The sequence below is a fragment of the Rattus rattus genome, chromosome 14, assembly GCF_011064425.1.
Source record: "Rattus rattus isolate New Zealand chromosome 14, Rrattus_CSIRO_v1, whole genome shotgun sequence".
NCBI lineage: Eukaryota > Metazoa > Chordata > Mammalia > Rodentia > Muridae > Rattus > Rattus rattus.
This window is the reverse complement of record NC_046167.1, coordinates 73,953,260-73,976,673: the sequence shown is the minus strand read 5'-3', so window position 1 is coordinate 73,976,673 and position 23,414 is coordinate 73,953,260. Positions and strand designations below refer to the sequence as shown.

At 47.0% G+C, this 23,414-nt stretch overlaps 1 protein-coding gene across 1 annotated transcript in view; it reads right to left on the bottom strand.

Annotated features, from left to right (window-relative positions):
* Ddx46 (DEAD-box helicase 46) overlaps positions 1 to 20,402 on the bottom strand; it is a 42,538-nt gene extending 22,136 nt beyond the window's left edge. Inside the window, exons 1-11 of the mRNA XM_032884204.1 lie at positions 20,217 to 20,402; positions 16,999 to 17,187; positions 14,950 to 15,093; positions 11,277 to 11,373; positions 10,314 to 10,479; positions 7,568 to 7,719; positions 6,178 to 6,291; positions 5,183 to 5,348; positions 4,564 to 4,684; positions 3,630 to 3,805; positions 2,701 to 2,822 (exon numbers count right to left, since the gene is read on the bottom strand). Of these exons, the coding sequence (XP_032740095.1) occupies positions 2,701 to 2,822; positions 3,630 to 3,805; positions 4,564 to 4,684; positions 5,183 to 5,348; positions 6,178 to 6,291; positions 7,568 to 7,719; positions 10,314 to 10,479; positions 11,277 to 11,373; positions 14,950 to 15,093; positions 16,999 to 17,187; positions 20,217 to 20,233 (1,464 nt within the window). The 5' untranslated portion in view covers positions 20,234 to 20,402. The remainder of the gene's footprint in view (positions 1 to 2,700; positions 2,823 to 3,629; positions 3,806 to 4,563; positions 4,685 to 5,182; positions 5,349 to 6,177; positions 6,292 to 7,567; positions 7,720 to 10,313; positions 10,480 to 11,276; positions 11,374 to 14,949; positions 15,094 to 16,998; positions 17,188 to 20,216) is intronic.
* Between the last annotated feature and the right edge of the window lie 3,012 nt (positions 20,403 to 23,414).

Below are 23,414 nucleotides of genomic sequence, written 5' to 3'. Positions count from 1 at the left end.
TCCTACAAGCTGTCTTCTCATCTTAACATATGTGCTGCAGCATGTGCATGGGCAAACATACACAAGCGAGCACGCACGCACGCACGCACGCACGCACGCACGCACGCACGCACACCCCGGTTCCTTTCTGGTGGAAGTGAAGCTGTATGGACACCAATCACAGTAACACACAGGCTGCTCCTGCCCACATTGCAGCTTCCTTCCTGTTTCTCCTCTGAACGAGGTCTGAGAGGCTACTCTGATGGAAAAGCTACGGTGAGCCTGGCAGCACTGCCCTCACCTGCCCCTGACCTGTGGCAAAAACACACCCCACGCTCCCTGCATAGGCTCTAAGATATATTTCTGAGATGACTGCTTTTGAAATTTTATTATCCAAGGATTACGTGGAAAATGGAAGATCAGGAAATCAAGGTCATCCTTGGCAACACAACAAGTTCAAAATCAGCCAGGGCTACAACAAATATACCCAATTTGTTTCCCAGAGGGCAGTGTGGCTCATGCCTTTAATCCCAGCACTCAGAAGGCAGAAGCAGGAAGATGGACCTAAGTTTGAGACCAACCTGGTCTACAAAGCAAGTTTTAGGACAGCCTGGGCTATGCAAAGAAACGCTATGTTGAAAAAAAAAGTTATTTTATAAATGTATTTCTTACTACAGACCATGTGGTCAAATGAAATAGCAAAATGAACAATTAAATATTTAAAATAGCAGAAAAGAAAAAATTCCCAAGGCAGGTTCTCACAACACTAGTTTTAAAATTTTCTTGCTAGGGATGCTGGAGCATGCCTTTAATGCCAGCACTTGGGAAGCAGAGGCAGGAGGATCTCTGTGAGTTCAGGCCAGGCTGGTCTACATAGTGAGTTCCAAGTCAGCCAGAACTGTATAACGAAGAGACCCAGTCTTGAAGAAATGCCAAACCAAAGACAGTCAATGTTGGCTTAAGTCTTTGCATCACCATTAAGAACGATGAGGGGGCAGGGGGAGGGGACTGGAGAGATGGCTCAGTGGTTAAGAGCATTGACTGCTCTTCCAGAGGTCCTGAGTTCAATTCCCAGCAACCCATGGTGGCTCACAACCATCTGTAATGGGATCTGATGCCCTCTTCTGGTGTGTCTGGTGTTCTGGTGTATGTTACAGGGTACTTATAATAAATCTTAAAAAAAAAAAAAAAAAAGACGGAAGCCTAAAGCTAGCAGTCAGGGGCCCTTGGTTCAGTAACACTCAGCACACAAATCTATTACATACACAAACGACAGGTTCCCATATACACACAGGGCGATAGGCGGATTTTAATCCAGCAACACGACTGCTCTGGCTGGAATAAAGACATGCCCTTAGTACACACCTTTTATCTCAATCAATTAAGGTAAAGTTAGTTTGTAGAAGGAAGCACCCATGTTTGAAAGTGGTATCTAGCTGAGTGGCAGACAAAGTGACAAATCAGACAAAGATTTGACAGAATAGGATATACCCAACTCACATGAGAAAAGAGAAGAAAGAGAAGTTACTTAAAGGGAGCATTACAGACAGACAGACACACAGACAGGCAGGCAGTTACAGGGAGACAAGTCACAGAGAGAGAACAAGCTAGACATAGGTGAAAATGAAACAAGCCATAGAATGAGAAGGAGTCAGAAGATTAGATTAGATTGCTAGAATTAGTTTGAGGCCAAGCAGAGCTATTTAGTCAGAGGCTGAGAGAGAAGCCAGATTGAATCAGTCAGCTTAGAGGAGTTTGAGCCAGGATAGCTGAGTTGACCAGCCAGCCAGAACAAGAAAGGGTGAGCTTATTCAGCAGTAAGTCTCAGAGGCTGAAAACATTCTAGGCCGCTTCTGCTGTCTAGTTAGCAGACAGAGGCAGTTAAGCCTCAGAGATAATGATATGGGGCAAATAAAAGTTACTTTAACAAGTGGCAAGGGCTGGAGAGATGGCTCAGCGGTTAAGAGCACTGACTGCTCTTGCAGAGGCCGAGTTTAATTCCCAGCAACCACATGGTGGCTCACAGCCATCTGTAATGGAACCCGATCTTCCGGCATGTCTAAAGACAATGACAGTGTACCGTGCTTACATAAAACAAACAAATCTCTAAAATCTAAATAAATAAATGACTATTAAAAAAGTGGCAAAATGGTTAACACAATCTAGTCACCAATCTTTGTCTTTTGTGGGAAGAATCTTCACAATCTACCCCGCTGGCAGAATGTAAACTCTAGCAGCACCAGTACCTGGTCACGCTACGCCCAGTCTCTACAAAGCACATGCTTCAGGCATTGCATCACTCATTCTTAGAAGGTGAAGGGTGAAGGACAGTCTTGCCACCTGTACCTGGCTGGCCTAGAACTCATTCTATAGAGTCACTTTCAAACTTGTAGTGACGCCCCTGCCTGTGCTTTTCTGAGTTCCAGAATTATAGAAATGTCATATCTACATACAGACAGACATACAGACAGACATACAGACAACCTGTTAGGGACTCTCATTGAAGCTTTAAGGCCTCGAGCTGCTGATCCTCCTTCCTCAGTGCTAACACTGGGTTACAGGCACACCACAGACACATGATTTATTCTATAATTAGTTTCCCACCAAATACTTGAAGATTTTAAGGGCACTTACACCAAACACTAAAACAAAAGAATCCCTGAAGTCACTGGATCGTTCAACCTGAAGGTACAGAAACACAGAGCGCTTTGTTCTAACTACCTGCTCGCTGATTCCTGTCCCTCCATACACACAGACCACTCTCAGTCCCAAGGTCTTCGAAAACTTCTTACATTCTTTAGTGATTTGTAAAGCCAGTTCTCGAGTTGGAGTCATGATGACAGCTGAAAAGAGAAACGTGTCAAAAGCAGAGCCAGCCGATCCTTGAGGAGAGATGCTTCAGAGCTAACTTTAACCTCGGCAGAGGCCTGTGTCTCAGTCAAACCTGTTTTATCTGTATGAAGTCTGAAAACTGTGTTTAAGAAGCTTAGTAATGGCAGAGACTGAGGTGAAGGGCAAAGAAATTCTTAAGAACATGCTTCAAGAAAATGAAACCTTACTTAGCCCTCAGAAGACTTGAACAGAATGCAGTTTTCAACAGCAAGTCACAGAATGGAGGGTTAAGTGACTCCCTCGGCTACACACGGGCCACACAGCTGCTCCCAAACGCATTTCCTTCTGAGCACTGACAGGCAGGACTGAGCCTTGTGCGTGCGTGACAAAGCTCTGTAGCTCTCCCTGCTCAATGAAAAGAAGCTGGGCAGAAGACCCAAGCCACATGAAGCACCAGCACTATGGCCTTCTGAGGCCAGCCATGTCCTCAGTCGGGAGTTACACCTCCCCTCCTACGCTGGGTCTGGGGTGCGTGGACCTGGACTGGGAGCACACCCCAACGTGAGCAAACAGACGGGTGCACAAGGGCTACCTGCCGGGCTTTAACCTGAGCTGGGCCAGCCTTGCTTTTGTACTTCTGAGATGTCACTCCAGAGCTCTGAAGGTTCTCACTCCACCTGCTGGTAAGGGGAAGTCAGCCCCAAATGCCATATTGATAAAGGAAATGCATACAAAGACATCTCATTGTCATAATCAATGACTTTCTGATGTAACAACAAACACATCTGTAAAGAATGAGGTAATGAGAAGCCTTGTACCGATTGGTCCCTCTCCTTCTTCCAATGACCTCTGATCCATGATGTGTCTAAACATGGGCAAAAGAAAAGCAATGGTTTTTCCACTTCCTGTCTTGGCAATGCCAATCAAATCTCGTCCAGACATTATAGCAGGAATTGCTTGAGTTTGGATTGGTGTGGGCTTTTCATAGCCATGCCTTAAAAGGAAACAAAACGAATGCAATGTAAGAATCACAAGCTTCGGGCCGGTGAGATAGCTCTATGGTTAAGAGCACTGACTGCTCTTCCAGAGGTCCTGAGTTCAATTCCCACCAACCACATGGTGCTTCAAGACCACCCATCCATAAAGGGATCTGATGCCCTCTGCTGGTCTGCAGATGTTACTGCAGACAGCACTCCTACATTTAAAAAACAAAAAAGAGAGTCATGCACTTTAAACCCACGCAGGGTACAACAAGCATTTGCTCTTCTAAATGTGACCTATTCACTGGTAAAACATTATTTGGTGAAGAGCAGAAAAAAACAAGGGCTGGGCTGACCAGATGGCATAGTGAAGAAAGGTGCTTACACACAGGCCAGGCGACCCGAGTAGATACCTGGAGCCCATAAGGTGGCAGAAAAAACAGACAGACTCCCAGAGTTCTCCTCTAACGTCTATCCACACATAGGTGTGGTGTGCGTGCTCAAGCAGGCGGGCAATAAGATGCATGGCATAAACAAATGAGAAAAACAGTTAAAGACCCAGTGTGGTGGCAGACACCTTTATCATGGCACTTAGCAGGGAGAAGCAAGAGCCTCTGTGAGTTCAAGGCCAGCGTGGTTTACATAGTGAGTTCCAGGACAGCCAGGGCACATAAAGAGAAACATAACTGAAATCCAGAGAGATATGTGTGTGAAGGGCTACTACCCGGAGTAGCAGGGACACTGAAAAGTGCAGATAACCACCAACACTTACTTTTTGAGGGAATTCAGTATCTTCATGGAAATTCCACACTGGACCCATGATTTAATTGGCTTGGGGCAACCTTTTCCTTTAACTGTAATGCCCTCCATTTCCAACCGAAACACATTCACCTCTAGAAAACAAAGGCCCAGTCAGAAGCTCCTAGACTTTGTACCATCTAGCCACATTCATTAGACCGTCTGTCAAGGGTCAGAGGCCTCGCCTCCCCTAAGTGCTATCCAACAGACGCCCACAGCCATACAAGAGCACCCAGCACACAGTAATCACTGCCGCAAGACATGAGGATAATGGCAAGTGCCCAATTTCAACATTTTGGTTTTAATATTTTCTTCAATTGTAACAGAATGACTGACAGCCCTGTTCTAGCCAAGTCGCCCAGATTGTGCTCAGCAGACTGACAGCTGTTAATCATACGAACAGGGCCAGCACAGTCTGTTGGAATTGGACATGAACGGTACTTTAACCCAGAGAACTATGGAACTAAATCCATTCTGCACTTCTTAAAACACTTCCAAAGCCAAGCCAGGCCTGTGCACACTCCTACACCCCGCTGAAGCGACCGTTTGCTCAGAGGTCACAATAAAGGAATAAAACTTGTAGAACTTCTTACCTTCTTGAGACATTTTCGCTAATTCTGGAACTTCAACGTAAAAGTTTTTTCTGAATGGCTCATACTCAATTTTCCCATGATCCACTGGCTCTAGAAGCTTTCTCTGTTTTGTCTGGTAGCCTGTGAGGGCCGTCTGAAGGTCAACCTCTTCCTCCTCCGAGGAGTACTTGAATTTTCAGGAATAAAAAGTAAAGTCTGTTATTTACTTCATCTTCCGGAAGTCAGAGTCCTGGTTGCCAAAGCTCTCCTCTCTCCTAGGAACCACTGTGTGCAACGCTGTGTGTGATCCCACTATGTGCTATCTAATTCTGCAGGGTTTCTGTGCAACTCCAGGAACCTGGAAACTGCATCATCTAAAAAACTCAGGTAAGAATGTCCATGATTTTGAACTTGAGTATATAAATCCTTAAAAAGTTTTCAAGTTAATTTCTTTCTTTCTTTCTTTCTTTCTTTCTTTCTTTCTTTCTTTCTTTCTTTCTAAAGATTTACTTATTTATTATATCTAAGTACACTGTAGCTGTCTTCAGACACACCAGAAGAGGGCATCAGATCTCATTACAGGTGGTTGTGAGCCACCATGTGGTTGCTGGGAATTGAACTCTTAACCACTGAGCCATCTCTCCCACCCAATTTCTTTCTTTCTTTATTCAAAGTTTTAATGTAGCACGGACCTCACACAACTCTGTCAGTAAGTTCTGCTACTCTTCCCTTAGCCAGACCTTTAGAGTGCAGGTCAACTGGAAGACGTGGCAGTTCACCACTTTTCCTGTGCTCTATGCCCAACATGGGCCAATCAAGAGGAGGGAGTGAAAAAGGATACAAGAGGACAGACCAGAATATCCCACAACCCCGCCCTCCCGTCACGCCCCTGCTGAGACTGAGAGCAGCAGGGACCCCCACAGGAGTTTATGACTGCAAAGTTCAGGACATCAAAGCTTTGCCAGAAATGTCCCCAGGACACGATCATATACAAGGCAAAAGGAAGGCTGCCTCACCTCCATGGCATCCTGGTCATTCTCCATCAGCTCTCCCTTCTTCTTGTCGGCATCTACTACTGCTTTCTTGGTCGTTACCACAGTAACGACTTTCGTGACAGTCGGTCCAGACTTCTAAAATAAAAAAAGTATTAAAATATTTTGCAAAAGCTAAACAAAAAATAAAGAGATTCAAAAATACACGAACACTAGATACAAAATGTTAGATCCCACAATGTGCAATTCAAACTACCATGATTTGTGTTTTTAAAGGAGCAAGAGAGCTGTGCTTTTGTCCTGTGGGAATGTTCCAATGTGACGGCATGACAGTTCAGACACACTCAGGTACCCAGAACTGACTGCAGAATACGTATATGTATACGACATTTTTAAAATGTATTTTTTATGTGTATGGGTGCTATGCGCTACACTTGTACCTGATGCCTGAGGAAGCCAAAAGTCAGTTTCCGTTGTGAGTCGCCATATTGGTACTGAGAACTGAACCTGGGTTTGCTGCCAACAGCAGCAAGTTCTCTTAACCCCTACGCCGCGTCTCCAGGCCCAACATGAGACACTTCACTACGAAATGGGCTCATTCCTCATCGTTAACATGTTTTTTAAATTCTACTAAATGTCGTGTTTCACTCATTAGACAATCCAGTCCTGTTCTGAGGAGCTTAAATCAACCAATAAAATACACTGAGGTCCTTACTTCCTTGATGCCTTAAATGAAACTTTTAATTTTTTTCCCAAGTACCCTCCAGGCACAAAACAAAACAAAAAAGCATGCATCCTTTTAAAAAAACTGTACTAATTTATGTCCTTGCCTATGTCTAAGGACCACACGCACATGAGCTACCATGTGAGGTCTGGGAATCAAACCTGGACCCTCTGGAAGAGCAGTCAGTGCTCTTAACTGTCTTAGTCAACTCTTAGCCGTGGGACTGCATTCTTAACTCACGACACTGTACTCTTCGACCAGGCAGACGCTCAGCAGATAACGGTACTTACTAACAATCGAGGAAGGAGCGTACCCTTGCCTTTGCAAGTTCTCTTCTGACGCCACAGCCCCAGGCACACTGTGCTGTGCTCAGGCCTCCCGTCTCACCCCACCCCCAACCACCACCACTTAGGAAATAACTGCAGTGAAAACAGCTTAGTCCAGTTCTTTTTTGGTTGTTTTGTTTTTGTGAGACGTAGTCCTGACTGTCCTGGAACTCAGAACGCACTATGCAGACCGCGCTGGCCTGAAACTCACAGAAATCACCTGCCTCTGCCTCCCTAGTGCCAGGATTAAAGCTGTGCACCACCCACCCCTCACTACAGCCTAGCTTCCTTCTTTGTGATCACCTAAGGTAAAGAGCCCACTAACTTTTAAGTGACAAGTGACCAATGCCAGACGTCCACGTACCTTCTCATTTCCTGCGCCGCCTTTCACGCTCCTCATGTTAAACTTTTTCACCTCTTCTTTCACTTCCTCCATGTAGGCATCTAATGGGTCCAGCTCCTCGTCCTCCATTTCATTCCCTTCCTTCTCAGCCTCCGCAGGGTCATCTTCATCATCTACAACAGCAGAGCGACTTCTTTGGACACAGGCCAGTGAGATGCTGCGGGTACACGCACTTCTGCACAGCTTGACTCCCTGAGGCAATCCCAGCCACAGTGGACGGACAAACAGATCGTGCAGGCCGCCCTCTGACCCCTGCATGTATGCACAGGCGTGTGAACACTCGCACTCACACAGAAGCACACCGGGACGTTTACAATCATCTCTCACAGAGGAGACAGGCACGTCCACCGTGCCCGCCATCACGTCGTCTCTCCTCTCACTGTGCAAACACCACTGCACAGCTTGCTCCTTGTGCAGCTCGCGCGCTCACACCTACACGGTCTCACGTTTCTAACACTCCATGTATTACCGTCATGTGACAGTGAGCACAGGATATCACTTATCTCAAGAGCAGTAAATGAACCTACTGCTCGAATGTAGTTCTAGAGCTGGGGACGCACTGCTAGCTCCCCAGCAGGGGGCTTTTCTAGTGTGCATTAGGCTGTGGGCCGATTTCTAACATACGAAAAACAGACACACCCATAGCCCCAGATTTTATAGTAAATACTTTCCTTCTCTGGCTCCCCACTCTGTACACACATATGGTGGCCACCAGTCAGTTCAGTCCATCATTCTTCAGGTGTCACCTTAGTTGTCTCACTTGGCCTGATCGTCCCACCTAAGCCAGGCAGCTGGGCACTGAGTCCCAGGGATGCGCCTCTCTCTGGGCCTGCAGCGCCGGGTTCACGGGCGGCGCGATGCTGTTCTCCTCCATGGATTCAAGCAATGAACTCAACTCAGGTCCTCGTGCATGCACATCAATGCCTATGCTCACAGCCATTTCCTCCCAAGTCCATAGAGGACACTTTAATGATTTTTCCTTCAAGTGTCTTTTGGTGACACTCTTCCCATTATGATCATTTATAAACAGAAACTGTGTGCACAGAACTTTCACAGAAAATGGTCCACAGTTCTGCTCTCCTGTAAGATACCACTTTACTAAAACCTTAAGAGTCAAAATTAGAAAAAGGGGGCTGGAGAGATGGCTCAGTGGTTAAGAGCACCGACTGCTCTTCCAGAGGTCCTGAGTTCAATTCCCAGCAACCACATGGTGGCTCATAACCATCTGTAAAGAGATCCAATGTAAAGAGAGTCCTCTGTACTTATATATAATAAATGAATAAATCTTTAAAAAAAAATTAGAAAAAATGGGCTAGGGTGTAGCGAGCGCTCTGACGGCACGTGCTGAGCCTGGATTCAAGCCTCAGAACCACAGAAACTAGATGGTTTTCTCCTCAGTTCTAAGTAGAACAGTTCTCTCCTCAGGTACAGAATGTTGGGAGGTGCATTTATGTTTAAAAGATAAGCACGCATGCGCACACATACCGTGGTGCATCAAGATCAGAAGATGGGGCTGGACCCACCGGAGCTCTAAACTGTAGTGAGCCCTTACTCCATGACCCATGACTAACAGTCATGACGGCAGCAAATGCACTGGCAACACCCGTTAAATCTGTAAGTGCATCTGTGCTCCCTCAAGTAAAGTCAGTGATCCTTACCAGAGGCTACTCTAGATTGAAATGTTAGCATCTACTGAATGGAGCATTTAAAAATATCCATACAGCAAGGCACAGGGCTTACACCAACCACTCAGGGGGCCAAGGGAACGATCACGTAAGTGCAGGAGCTCTAGGCCAGCCTAACAGCACAGCAGACCCTGTGTCTAGAAGTAAAGAATCTCAGTACGAGTCTGGTGCATCTCAAACGTCTAATAGCGAGTGGGCAGACGGATAAAGCACAGCATAAACTGGGTGGGTGCAGTGGCACAAGCCCTGCTCCTAGGATTTGGAGACTGACGTAGGGAGATCACAAACCCAAAATACTTCCAGGTACAGTGGCGCACCCCTTCAATCCCAGCACATGGGAGGCAGAATTCAAGACCAGCCTGGTCTGCATAGGGAATTCGAGGGCAGTCAGACTAATGCAGTGTGACCCAATCACATACACAAATTGAGTTATTACTTAGCCATGTAAAACAAAGTAGAATGTGCTACTGTAGGAATCAACCTCTAAGACAGAATGCTAAACTCAAAAGTCAGACACAGAGCCAAGCGTGGTGCTGCACGCCCTCAAGAGGCCAAGGCAGGCAGAGGTTAGTGAGTTCGAGGCTAGCCTGGTCTTCAGAGTGAGTTCTAGGACAGCCAGGGCCATACGGAGAAATGCTGTCTTGGAGGAGTAAAAATAACCAGACACAGGAAGACACCAGTAGTATGACTGCACCTTTTGGGAATACGACAAATTCTCATCAGAGACAGAAAGCAGTGTGAGGTACAGGGCCCGGGAGACAGGACGGATAGATCTTTAATGTGCAATGTCTACCTAGGATGATGAAAGAGCTGTGGCAGTGGGCAGCAACGGTGGCTTCATGGTGACAACAGGACTAGGGAAGTAACCTGGTGCTAAACACCCACAAAGCGCTGGCTCTAGCCCTCAGTTTGACAGGAGGTATGGGCAAACGGTTAAAATGTAGGCTTGACATTGTGCATACTCCCCAGGGTAGAAGGGCACCGCCCGCATCCCAGGGGCACCGCCCGCATCCCACAGGTACCGTCGTCATCTTCCAGGCTCCACTTCTTCCCCTGCTTCATCTCCTCGATCTCCTTCTTCAGCTCCCCTATGTTCTCCATCGCCTTTTTACGCTGCTCTTCTCGCCATTTTTCAACCCTTTCTTTTCGTTTTCTCATTTCTTCTTCCAGCTTATTCTGGTCAAAATTCTTTGGGGAGAAAAAGAGAAAAAAAAAAAAAAAAAAAAAGAGGGAAAATCAAAGTCAGAATCAGCAGGTATACTCCACATGCAATTTTAAATACATTCTCCAAAATACGGTTCAGAGACTAGAAGCTTCCGGGACTAGGCCTAGGACAGCAGACAGAGGCCATGGGCCTTGGCGATGACAGTTACATCAGTAGAATAAAAGGCCCTCTCCAATTATCAACTACATCCAGCCACATTGATGAAATAAGATCTGACATCCCCACATTGGCAAAGACGTAAGGAGAACCGCACTGCTGCGCCTTAACCCTTTTATTTATTTACGTGTGCATCACGTCTGTGTGGGCACATGTGCATGAGTGTAGCAGTCAGGGAAAATGTGAGGGACGTCCTTTCTTCCCTTCCCGTGGGCTCCTTGATTCAGTCACAGGTCCCTGTGACAACTGCTTTCCCCTTAAACCACTCTGCTGATCCAACGTGCCCAGATTCCTGGGTCTACACGTGTTAGGTCAACTTGATACTATAAGCACAGGTCACACTTTCTAAGTAAAGACAGGTGAGCAGAGGTGATTCTGGGCTGGGTAGGGCGCACACACCTTTATTCCCAGCACTCCGGAGGCCGAGGCACATGGGTCTCTGAGTCTGAGGCCAGCCTGGTCTAAAAAGCAAGTCCACGACAGCCAAGGCTACCCATTGTGGGGTGAGAGGGGGGACAGACAGACAATAGCCAGACAGACAGACAGATGGATGGACAGATGGACGGAACATTGTGTCTGCGGTCACACTGGCTGGCTGACCTACCCCAGCATCCTTCTCTTTCTCGTCCTCCTTGTCGTCCTTGTCTTTCTTCTTCTCCTTGGAGCTGTCCCCACCTTCTGCTTTCTCTTTGGACCTAGACCTACCAAAGAATAAAGAGTGAGATAGCATCCACCTGGAAAGCATTTGGTCACGTGTGTTGTGGAGGTCAGGGGACAACGTGCATAAGTCAGGCCTCTCCTATACCTGCATCAGGGACCAAAGTCAGCTCAAGCCTCAGCAGCTGCGCCCCCATCACTCGGTACTGACTTAAGACTATTGCACAGACCCGGATCTCATCTTCTTATTCCTCCAATAATCAACACATTTTCATAGTCAACAACAAATGCCTTGGTATATGAGAAAAGTCAATCTTTTATAGCAAACACTACTAAACATTTGGAAATTTGTCTGAGAAAAACAATTATAAAATTTAGACAGGATAGAAAATTTTAGTAATTCATACATACAGTAATACTCAAAATCACAAGGGGCTTCACATTTGACTTACGCCTCTCATAAGAAAACGGCTTAATTTTAGTGATATAAAGGTAATCGTCAGGCTAGCGATGGCTCAGCTGTTAAGTGTACTGTTGCTCTTAAAGAAGACCCAAGTTCAGCCCCCTGGCAACCCCGTGGAGCCTACAACCATTGGAAACAACAGACCCCTGGCTCTCCCCTGCCACCCCAGGGCACCACCAGACCCAGAATCAGGCTTATCCTTACAGCCGCTGTTTATCACAAGTGCAAACTGAAAGGCCCTAATCTGAAAGGCAAAATCTGAAACTTTATGTGCGCAGGACATCCCAGATACATTTCCACATCCCCTCACATATCAGGCTGCAGCCACGCACATACTGAAAACACAGTAAAAGCTACCTTCCGAGGGAGGGGATGCAGCCAGGTGGGAGGGCACCTCACTGGATCAATCCCCAGCAGTGCAAAACCAAACAGAAACCCTACTTTCAGGTTAAATATGCATAGCATGTTCATAAAAATAGCCTCTGTGGCTAGACGGGGATGTCAGTGCCATGATAACTGTCATTACACATTCATATGTGACAAAACACACAAGCCCTAAACTAAAAACACTTCTTATCTCACTTAGTGCCAGGTATTCAACCAGTACAAGTCTAAAACAATTTTCTAAGAGAAACAGTCCAAAAGAAAGAAGGAAAAATAAGAAGGTATACAGCCTGGGAGAGAGGGTCAGGGTCGTCAAGAGCACAGACTGCTCTTACAGAAAGCCTCGGCTCGGCTCCCAGCACCCACGTCACGGATAATTCTAGGTACAGAGATCTGATGCCCTCTTCTGACCTCAGCACAAGGCTCACGTGATACGTGTGTGTGTGTGTGTGTGTGTGTGTAAAAATTTTAAATAAAAATAAATTTTTTAATGAGCTATGAACATGTTCTTCAGAAAAGAAACTCAAATAATGAATAATTTCACTAGCTATCAAAGAAATGCACATTAAAGCCACAGTAAGCCCCTCCCCTCAAGAAGCCAAAAATCAGCTCTTGAATTCTTACCTTTTCTCTGTAATGAAATTCTTCCCAATTCTTTTTTTTTTTTTTTTTTTTTTTTGTTTTTTTTTTTTTTTTTTTGAGCTGGGGACCGAACCACGGCCTTGCGCATGCCAGGCCCGCGGCCCCCCATGGAGCTAAATCCCCAACCCCCCAATTCTTAAAATAAAAAAATCTACAATATAATCGCATATCTAACCAACTGGCACAAATATAAAAAGAGCAGCAAGTCTAGACACTGGGAAGGCAGGGAGCGAGAGAACGCTCTTCTCTCACATGCTGTGCTGGGGTAGAGGTACAAACCCCCCGCAGAGGAACCTGCTGCCATCACCCAGTCATGGCCGCAGTCTCCTCCACATGGACTGCCTGGGAACGCTCACGCACAGGTATGCTGGGGCATGTGCACAGGAATGGTCACCGGCATTATGGCAGTGGCTTCATCCAGGGGCAGAGCGCTAACAAAGTGACACTCGGGAGGCAGAGGACAGATAGCTCCTGAGGGAAGCAGACCAGCACAGCAAGATCCCATCTCAAACAATGAAACGGAGGTAGGCAAGTGAATGCAGTACTACTCTGAATGGCTCTCCGTGAGAAAACGACAGAGACAGCGCAGCGGTGAAGGCACCAATCGCTCCTTCAGGAGTCACTGTCTCTGGTGCAAGTCCCAGCACCAACACAGAGGCACAGCCCACTGTGGCTCCTGTTTTCGGGGCCCCACCTCTTCTGAGATCCAGGGCAGCAGACATGCACACGGCATGCAGACATATATGCAGGCAGAACACCCCACACAGACAGAGACAAATCCAGTTCTTTGTGGCTCCGTCTTGCTTGCTTTCTCTTCCTTTTCTTGGTTTTGTTGCTGTTTTGTTTAGTTTAAGCTAGGTTTTCTCTGCAGAGCCCTGGCTGTCCTGGAATATTCTAACTGTGTAGACCAGGCTGGCATCAAACCCAGAGATCCACCTGCCTCTGCCTCCTAAGTGCTAGGACCCAGGCTTATTGTCAAGAAATCCCAACAGTATTACACACTGGCCTTGGTAAGATACGAGTACAACTTACAAAGGAAAACAACACTGGAGAGGTGCCAACACTGAGTAAAACAGGAACAGGAAAGAGGTGAGAGTCAACATAACCGCATTCGTGGTTTCAGTGAGCACCGTTACCAGATGGTAGGAGACTGGAGAGCAAACTCGCTGACCTGACAAGAGCATCATAAGAGACACACGACAAACTCACACCAGTGAAGGCCACGCTTTCCCAAGTAGCAACTCCAAAGGGCACACATAAAAGTAAAGAAGCCATTGTTGGGGCGCACGGCTGACTGATGGTTAGATCACATACTGCTCTCTGGCAAAGGAGTTCGGTTCCCAGAACCTCCAGCAGGTGGTGCACAACACCACAAAAGAAGATGCTTACAAAAGCTCTGGCCCTTAACGATCTACATTAAATAAGGGTACAGCGCAGAGTATGAGAGCAATAGAATTTGCGAGTTTCTAAGTGAATCATGAGCCCCATAACTAATAAATAAGAATCCCTAGGACTGGGGTTGGGGATTTAGCTCAGTGGTAGAGCGCTTGCCTAGGAAGCGCAAGGCCCTGGGTTCGGTCCCCAGCTCCAAAAAAAAAGAACCAAAAAAAAAAAAAAAGAATCCCTAGGACTGGAGAGATGGCTCAGCGGTTAAGAGCACTGACTGCTCTTCCAGAGGTCCTGAGTTCAATTCCCAGCAACCACATGGTGGCTCACAACCATCTGTAATGGGATCTGATGCCCCCTTCTGGTGTGTCTGAAGAGAGAGACAGTGTACTCATATAAATAAAATAAATCTTTCAAAAAAAAGAATTCCTGTACCTCCAGCTCCCGGGGACCTGAGGCCTCCTGTCTCCATTGGCACCTACGCCCAAGGGCTTGCCTAGCACAGCGACCAGCGTGCCTACAACAATAGTCATGGCCCCACACGATACTAACAGAAGCTCTGCCCATTAGTAAATATTAAATAAGGGCACAGTGTGGTGCGTAAAACCAATAGAACCCACTACTCTCAACTGAAGTGTAAGCCCCATAACTAACAAACATTCTGACAGCGTTCACAGCGAGTGCCGATAAGGATGCATTCAAAGGCAGAAAACAGAGGCGGAGGGGAGGAAGTTGACAGCCTTACCTGTTCTCAGCCTTCTTGCTTTTGCTGCCAGGACTGGAGGACCGGGACCGCCTGCCCCGGCTCCGACTCCTTGAGCGCCTTCTATCCCGGCTGCGAGATCTTCTTCGCTCTCGGCTTCTGTCACGCTCTCTACTTCTGGAACGTCTAGAAAGAAGACCTTTCTTTTATTTTGTGGCCAAAGATACCCGTCATTTTAGACCGTGACCGTCCCAGCGGGAAAGGGTCTCCCAATCACGTGCACTATTGAGGCAGAGCCGCACTTAGCTACCAGGTCGGCTGAGTGGGAAACAAGTCCAACAAACAGATAGACCCGGGAGGGCACAGGTCACGCTAACACAGCAGAGTGGTAGGCACTTTACATGTCAGCCGGCCCACAGCCAGAGCTGCAGCTCCCCCCTGGAGCACTGGCTGAGCTACTCATGCTCCTCGTCTCGGCCAGGGAAGCCTGAGCCTATGAAGGAAATGGGCAGACTCTTATGACTAACGGTGACGCTTCTTCCCTTGCGCTGCTATGAAGAATTCACTATGTAATCTCCAGTCTTGTTTCTGCTGTTGTTTTGAGTCTCGCTGTCTTGAACACAGAGATCCACCAGCCTCTGACTCCCTAGTGCTGGGATTAGAAGCATGTGCAACCACACCCAGCCTAGAAATCCTTGACCCAAAATCTGCAAATTTATTCTCACATAAAAAGTCAAAAATTAGGTTGGGGATTTAGCTCAGCGGTAGAGCGCTTGCCTAGCGAGCGCGAGGCCCTGGGTTCGGTCCCCAGCTCCGAAAAAAAGAAAAAGAAAAAAAAAAAAAAAAACATATTACAAAAGTCAAAAATTGGGCTGGAGAGATATGGATCAGTGGTTAAGAGCACTGACTGACTGAGGTCCTGAGTTCAATTCCCAGCAACCACATGGTGGCTCACAACCATCTGTAATGAGATCTGATGCCCTCTCCTGGTGGGTCTAAGGACAGCTACAGTGTGCTCATATATAATACATAAGTCTTTTAAAAAAAGTCAAAGATCAGCAGGGGGCTGGGAGGGAGGTGGTGGCTGTGCAACAAAGGCAGGAGGATGGATCTCTGTGAGTTCCAGGCCAGTCTGGTCTACAGATCAAGTTCCAGGACAGCCAGGGCTGCACAAAGAAACCAAGGGTGGGGGCAGAGGGTTGGGGATTATGCATTTGTTACTTGTTAAGAAGCTGTCTGAGGGGTTGGGGATTTAGCTCAGTGGTAGGCGCTTGCCTAGGAAGCAAGGCCCCTGGGTTCGGTCCCCAGCTCCAAAAAAAAAAAAAAAAAAAAAAAAAAAGAAGCTGTCTGAGGTGGGGTTGGGGATTTAGCTCAGTGGTAGAGCGCTTGCCTAGCAAGCGGAAGGCCCTGGGTTCGGTCCCCAGCTCAGAAAAAAGGAAAAAAAAAAAAAAAAAAGCTGTCTGAGGGACACATAACAGGAAGGTGAACTCGCCCACACTCTACAATGTCACAGGTAACTGCTTCTCAGACTGCCAGGCATTAAGACCACAGTATTCTCACCTTCCAACCTCTTAAGACAAAGTCACACTTTAACGCCGTCAAGCTTTCTGTTTTTGAAGACACTGTCACTGAGAAAGGTTGTAACTATTGACGTTACTGTCAGTAAATATGTGAGTAAATGTGAAATAAAAACGTTCAGAGTGTTTTGCACAAGAACAGTCATTAAACGAGCTTAAAATATCGGAGAGGGCCCGCAGGGGCTCTTCCCGTCTCTCCCCAGTGTCTGCTGTAGTGGCTTCCCTTCACACAGGGCCGGCCCTCTTGGGTAGAAGCAAAACCTCCAGGAGCAGAGCATATTACCTTAATCTCTCAGGGACCTCAAGGTTCTCTCTGGATTACAAAAACCACAATCTTAAAGATATGGCTTAAGACTCTCTTTATACACAAGTCCTGGGTCTAATCAAGAACTGAGAAAATAGCAGAAGGCCCACAAATGAGCCACTAACTTCCAAACCAGAACACAGCTTTGGAGAAGACCAATTTGTCCGGGAATGCCCAGTGTTACCGGTTCTGCAGAACTGGACGTCTTACCTCAGGCGCTTCCTGTCCCGTGACCGAGATCTCCTTTTGTCCCTGCTCCGAGACCTCTCTCTCCTTCTGTCTCTGTCTCTACTCCTGGAACGCCTGTCATCTCCACGTTTGCTTCTTTTGTCAGAGGGTGAGCGACTCCTAGACCGACTTCCAGAGCGACCTCGAGATGCTGACCGTTTTCGGTAATGGCTAGAACAGTATCAAACCCAAGAAAACTCAGCAAATACAGAAAAGATGATTTAATTAGGAGAAAATGAACTCTTGCTGTACGTGTACAGACTGGAAAGGAAAGCAGGGATCAGGCATGGCAACTCATGGGAGGCTGAGGCAGGAGGATCACCATGGGCTTGAGGCCAGACTGGGAGACCTTCCAGGCAAAAGGCACAGGAGTAAACTCGTAGGAAGGAATCTGGACCAGAGGTACAAGAAGGAACAGCAAGAAAGACAGTTAAACAAGCTAGACAGTGGGCCAGGGGTGTGGCACATGACTCAATCCTAGCACACAGGGGACAGAAGCAAGCAACTCTCTGAGTTCAAGGCCAGCCCGGTGGGGAGGGGGGAGGGAAAGGGACTCAAGAGAGTGTCATTAGACAAGATCAGAGAAATAGCAAAATACTCAAATATGGAGAACCTCACAGGTCTTACAATGACTGTTTTTACTCTGAGTAAGTATTGGGCCACACATGACGGCAGACACCTATAATATTATTAAGATGTCTCAGCTACTGAGGAAAGATCACTTATATCAAGACGGTTAAGACCAGCATGTTCCCATCTCTAAACACTTTAATTAATTTATGTGTATATGTATACACCAGAGTACGTGTGTGTGTGTGTGTGTGTGTGTGTGTGTGTGTGTGTGTGTGTGTGTGCATATGGGCATCCCTTGTATGCAAGTACCTATGGAACCAGAAAAGGAGCCATGTGGGTGCTAGGAAGCGAACCTGGATCCTCTGGTGCAAACCCAGTGCTTTCTACCACTGAGCCACCTCTCCAGTCCCATGAGTAAATACTCTTACAATACATAGCAAAAAAAGGAAAAGTTACTGGGAGAATTTTAAGCATGCCTATTTTTAAAGTTATCACTCAAGAGTCGGGGCTGCAATGCCAGCACTCAGAGGTGAAGGCAGGGCAACTGGCAGTTCAAAGCCAGCCTTGACTAAGACAGCCTGTAACTAACAAAAGTTTAAAAGAATGAAAAAGTACTGTTTTGTTGCTAAGCAAAGAACAAATCAGACAAAGGAGGCAACAGGAGAGAAAACATGAAACTAAAACAAGCATCCGGCTTAGGAGGAGTGTGGCCGCATAGGTAGGAATAGCAAGTGAAGATGCTGAGAAATATCAAGATCTGCAACAAGAACGCAGCACAGTAGCCCAAAACACTAGCGTGGACTCAAGTAATTATGAATTAAATGTCAAGTCTGAGGGCAAGAGAGAAGGACTAGAGGTCTGCACGTGTGACCAGAATAAGCAGGAAAGGGAGACTGTGCTGAACGGAGAGGCTATGGTCCAGCACATGTTCTGAATGTGTGAGGCCCTGAGGTCAGCTCGCAGCAGCCTTCCTCACCACCACTGAAGGTCGCCATTACTAGGAAGCAACAATCCATTCACTTTCTGATCATGATCTACCTCATTCTACTCCCCATGAAAGCTCTGGATGAACGGAGACTGAAGGCTTTTTTCTTACCTCTGAGCCTTTCACTCTTCCCTGAAGAAACCAAGAACAGAGAAGCCAGACACCCCAGGGAGACAACAGTATACAGGTAAATGGGTGAAAGAGTCCTTCTTGGGAAAGGTCTGAGGAGTTTGAATTTCATTTTGAAAGTAATAGGATCCAATAGACACTGAGTCAAAAAATGGCAAGGTCTGAAGTGTCACTTTGGTTCCAGCAACACAAATATAAATAATTAGGGCTGGAGAGATGGCTCAGTGGTTAAGAGCACTGACTGCAGGTTGGGGATTTAGCTTAGTGGTAGAGCGCTTGCCAAGCAAGCGCAAGGCCCTGGGTTCAGTCCCCAGCTCCGGAAAAAAAAAAAAACCGCACTGACTGCTCTTCCAGAGGTCCTGAGTTCAAATTCCCACAACATGGTTGGCCCACAACCATCTATAATGAGATATGAGTCCCTCTTCTGGTGTGTCTGAAGGCAGCTACAGTGTACTTATATATAATAAATAAATAAATCTTAAAATATATCATAATTGTAATGGCAAGATCAGGAAGGAATCAAATTGAAGCTACCTGAACAATTAGCATTAAGCACCACCTTTAAGTCAAAAGACTTCAGGAATGGGGAAACAGTACAGAATCTAACTAGAAGCAGAGGGAGAACAAGCCAAACATTGCCTTCAGATCTCAGGTCTGGACAGCCAGATGAAGAACAATGGCCTTTGGGAGATTCACAAGACTGTCACATCAACTGTGGTCACGGTGATACACCCTTTATCCGGATGATCCTCCAGGCTTTTTATTTTTGCAAACTTTCAAGACGCTCCACTCACACTTTGCTCATTTCCCTGAACCTAAGTTATAACCCAGTAAAGTGCTGTTAGCAGTAAAAGCAACGTAAACTTTTCATTCTCCCTACACACTGAACCATAGCATCTTTCAGACTGGCTACATACATACCTGTCATCTCATCTTTCAAAATAATGATGATGATGGTATCATCAACCTCAAGGTCCTGAATCTGTTATTAACACCTAAAGTTTTGAAGACACCGTACGGTGCCCGCGGGAACCGTTTCACAAAGAAGTAGGCAACAAAGTAAGGAAATCTACCAGCGAAGTAAATGTTCACGAAACAGGTTGTTGTAAGCCAATAAAAGCCAGTCCTGCATCTATAGCAGGTGCGTAAAAAAATGCCCGCACGTGCTTTTAAATGACTGAGGGAGAGAAGACCTCGCGCGCATGAAAGTAAACTAGAGTGGACACAAACAAGGTAGTGAAGGCGACGCGGAAACAGAGTGAACCGGGTCAGGGTTAACTGGAGAGGATAAGGCTGGAGGCACCGTGGAGGGGCGGGGTGAGATGAGCGGGTCTGTTCCCGCTCAGGGCTCGAACCGGTGGTTGCAAGTCCACGGGAATCTGCGGCCCTCGCCTCCTCGCAGTCCAGGCGACCAGATCCTCAGCGGCCACACGTGCGGTCGCCCCGCACCCGCCGCGCCGCCACCTCCACCGCTTCCCTCCGAGACCAAGAAGCCGCTCGCCCGCGGACTCACCGAGACTCCCTGCCCATGCTGCCAGCCAGCGGAAGGCCTGAGCCCTTGGGGACGATGCGCAGACCAGTGAAGAGGACAAAGGAGGGAGGCACCAAGTCCTCACAGAACCGAGCGAGGACCGGCCCTACGAAATGGCCAGAGTTCCAGCAGTGACCGCCATCAGAGCGTGGCCAACGAAAACAGGATGTGCTGACGCCGGGCGCGGAAGGAAGGAGCCAGCGGAAGGAAGCGGCTGCTTCCCCACAGCGCCACCAACCGGCTGGAGGCCGCGCGGCGCGAGGTGCGCCTACCGCGGCAGCCTGGTTTCCCAGCGCAACCCGCGGCGCTCATTGGTGCTACGGAGTGTGACCTCAGCCAGGTCAGCCTTGTAAGGGTCTTCTTCGCTGCAGACCACTGAGGAAACCTATGCAGCCTCAGGCTCTCCCAGGAAGTGTGTATGTTTGCCTTAACCTGCATTAAATAACGCTTCAACTGTCTCCCTATATACTCTGTACTTACTTAGTCACTTATTTCTACATTTGTATGCAAGATCCTGGGAGCTTCGAAAAGACTTAAAAACACAAAGAGGGGACGAGGGGTTGGGGATTTAGTTCAGTGGTAGAGGACTTGCCTAGCAAGCGCAAGGCCCTGGGTTCGGTCCTCAGCTCCAAAGAAACACACACACACACACACACACACACACACACACACACACACACACACACACACACACACGGAGGGGAGAGCCACACTGAAAAGGGAAGACTCCTCAAGATGAGATGTGAAGACTTAGAACCTACAGAAGAGCAAAACAGCACTAAGTATGATAACAGTTCTTAACACTGGGAAACTTGGGGCGGCGGGGGCGCGGGGGAAATACATGGTCCAATTCAACGGCTCGTGAGATGGAGTCCAAAGATACAGGGACCAGACGAAAGCACGGGCTTCCCTCTTGCTTTGGCTCTTGGTCTGAATCACTCCTTCTCTGCGTATTATCTTCATATTCATATTTTGACCGGTCTTTAAATAAGTTACTGAACTTACTCCTAGACCGGAACAAAGAATCTACGTGCCCTCCCAACAGGTTCCAACAGGTACAAACACAATCAATTCACCAATCAGATTAAAGACTTGACTTTCTTATAACAAAACACAGTCACCCAGCCAGATCAAATAGATTCCCTGCCTACAGGGATCCTCCAAAACTACAAAGAACTAAATGACTGCTGAAAAGAGAGGCATCTGTACCTTCCCAGAAGAACGTGCTGTTTTCATGAAAACCAATCTGGCCTAATACAGGAAACTACTGAGTAACTATTAAAAAAAAAAAAAAAAAAAAACAGAAAGAGAACAGACAATGCATTCTGGAAGAACACGTGGACTGCGTGAGGCCCTGCATTGCCCCCCCCCCCTTGGCAGGTGCAGTCAGTATCTACTTTGTCCTTTCCTTCCCTGTCCTTTCAGCTGTCTCCAGACAAGTTTTTACAGACCAGAGGGTCATTAAATTTGTTTAATAATCAGCCCCATCCCAGCAGCATGGGACTTCTGTAATGGGATTTGGTTTCTTTTAAAACCCGGTGTGGTGGTTTGAATATGCTTGGCCCAGAGAGGTTGCAACAGTGTTGAAGAAGGTGTGGCCCTTTTGGAAGAAGTCACTGTTGGGGTCAGATTTAAAGCCCTTTGCTCAAGTTCTGCCCATCGTGAGAGACTCTCCTCCTGGCTGCCTGTTGAAGCCAGCTTTCTCCTGGCTGCCTTCAGATCAAGATGTAGAACTCTTGGCTCCTCCAACACCATGTCTGCCTGGATGCTACCATGCTTCCTGCCGTGACGATAACTTCTAAAACTAAGCCAGCCCCAACTAAATGTTGTCCTTTGGATTGGAGAGATAACTCAGCAGGTAAGAGCACCGTTTGCTCTTCCAGAGGTCCTGAGTTCAATTCTCAGCAGCTCCCAACCATACTAGGATCTGATGCCCTCTTCTAGCATGCAGGTATACATTGCAGACAGAGCACTCATATATTAAATAAATCTTTTTTAAACATGTCCTACTTTATAAGAGTTGCCTTGGTCATGATCTTCACAGCAATAAAAACCCTAAGTCATGGGGCTGCTTCAAACTGTCCACAGCAGCTATGACTTGTCACGTGCTCTGTCAGGAGTGCGATCCTGCCAGCTCAAGGTAGTTTACCTCTGGAATTCTAGGGACTTGAGATGATACTAATGTCAGAGGCCTGAGAGTGGGTGGCAACCACTGCTTCTGCTGTTTGCTAGTTGGATTTGCCCCAAGGAGCTCGGGCTGGGGGGACAGGTGTATAGATGCATGCACAGATGGCTAGCAGAAAGTTACAGCTGATTTTGTGGTTTGACTGGGAGCAGGGTGGGATGTTTTCCATACCGATCATACTATTTCTGCAGGTGAAGCTAACTGGGCAGGGTGGGGCAGAGCCATTCTTTGTAGTGCGAATTTTGGTTTCTTTCAAAATACAGAAATGTTCTGTGAATATGTGTTTCATCGTGTAGGAAGGATGGGGTCACTCACTGTTCCAATAAAGCAGTCTTAACCTGTTTTTCAGGGCAAATAATTGTTTATTCTGGGTGAATCAAATGTATGCACACAAGCTGTCTCACTGAGGATCATCTAAGAGAGCCATCTTATTGAATAATGTCTAAAGATTTATTTATTTTATTTATATGAGTACACTGTCGCTGTCTTCAGACACGCCGGAGGGAGGAATAGGATCCCATCACAGATGGTTGTGAGCCACCATGTGGCTGCTGGGAATTGAACTCAGGACCTCTGGAAGAGCAGTCAATGCTCTTAATCACTGAGCCGTCTCTCCAGCCCCTTGGATAATGTCTAAAAGAGCTGTAACACTAAAACCCTCAGGAAAGCAGCAGACCCCACTGGCTTGCAGACCCCTCTGGCTTCATCCTTCCAGCCTGGTGTGCAGCAGCATCTGGACAGCCTGACAGAGGAAATACACACACGTGGAACCACATGTGTGCATGTGTGACATTAACGATCTTTCTTTCACTCTTAAAACTAACACACCTTGAGTATTTCTTAGAATTACACGTGGGGTTGAGGATTTAGCTCAGTGGTAGAGCGCTTGCCTAGCAAGCGCAAGGCCCTGGGTTCGGTCCTCATCTCCGAAAAAGAAAAAAAAAAAAAAAAAAAGAATTACACGTAAGGCCAGATTGACAGTGGCATGCACTCCT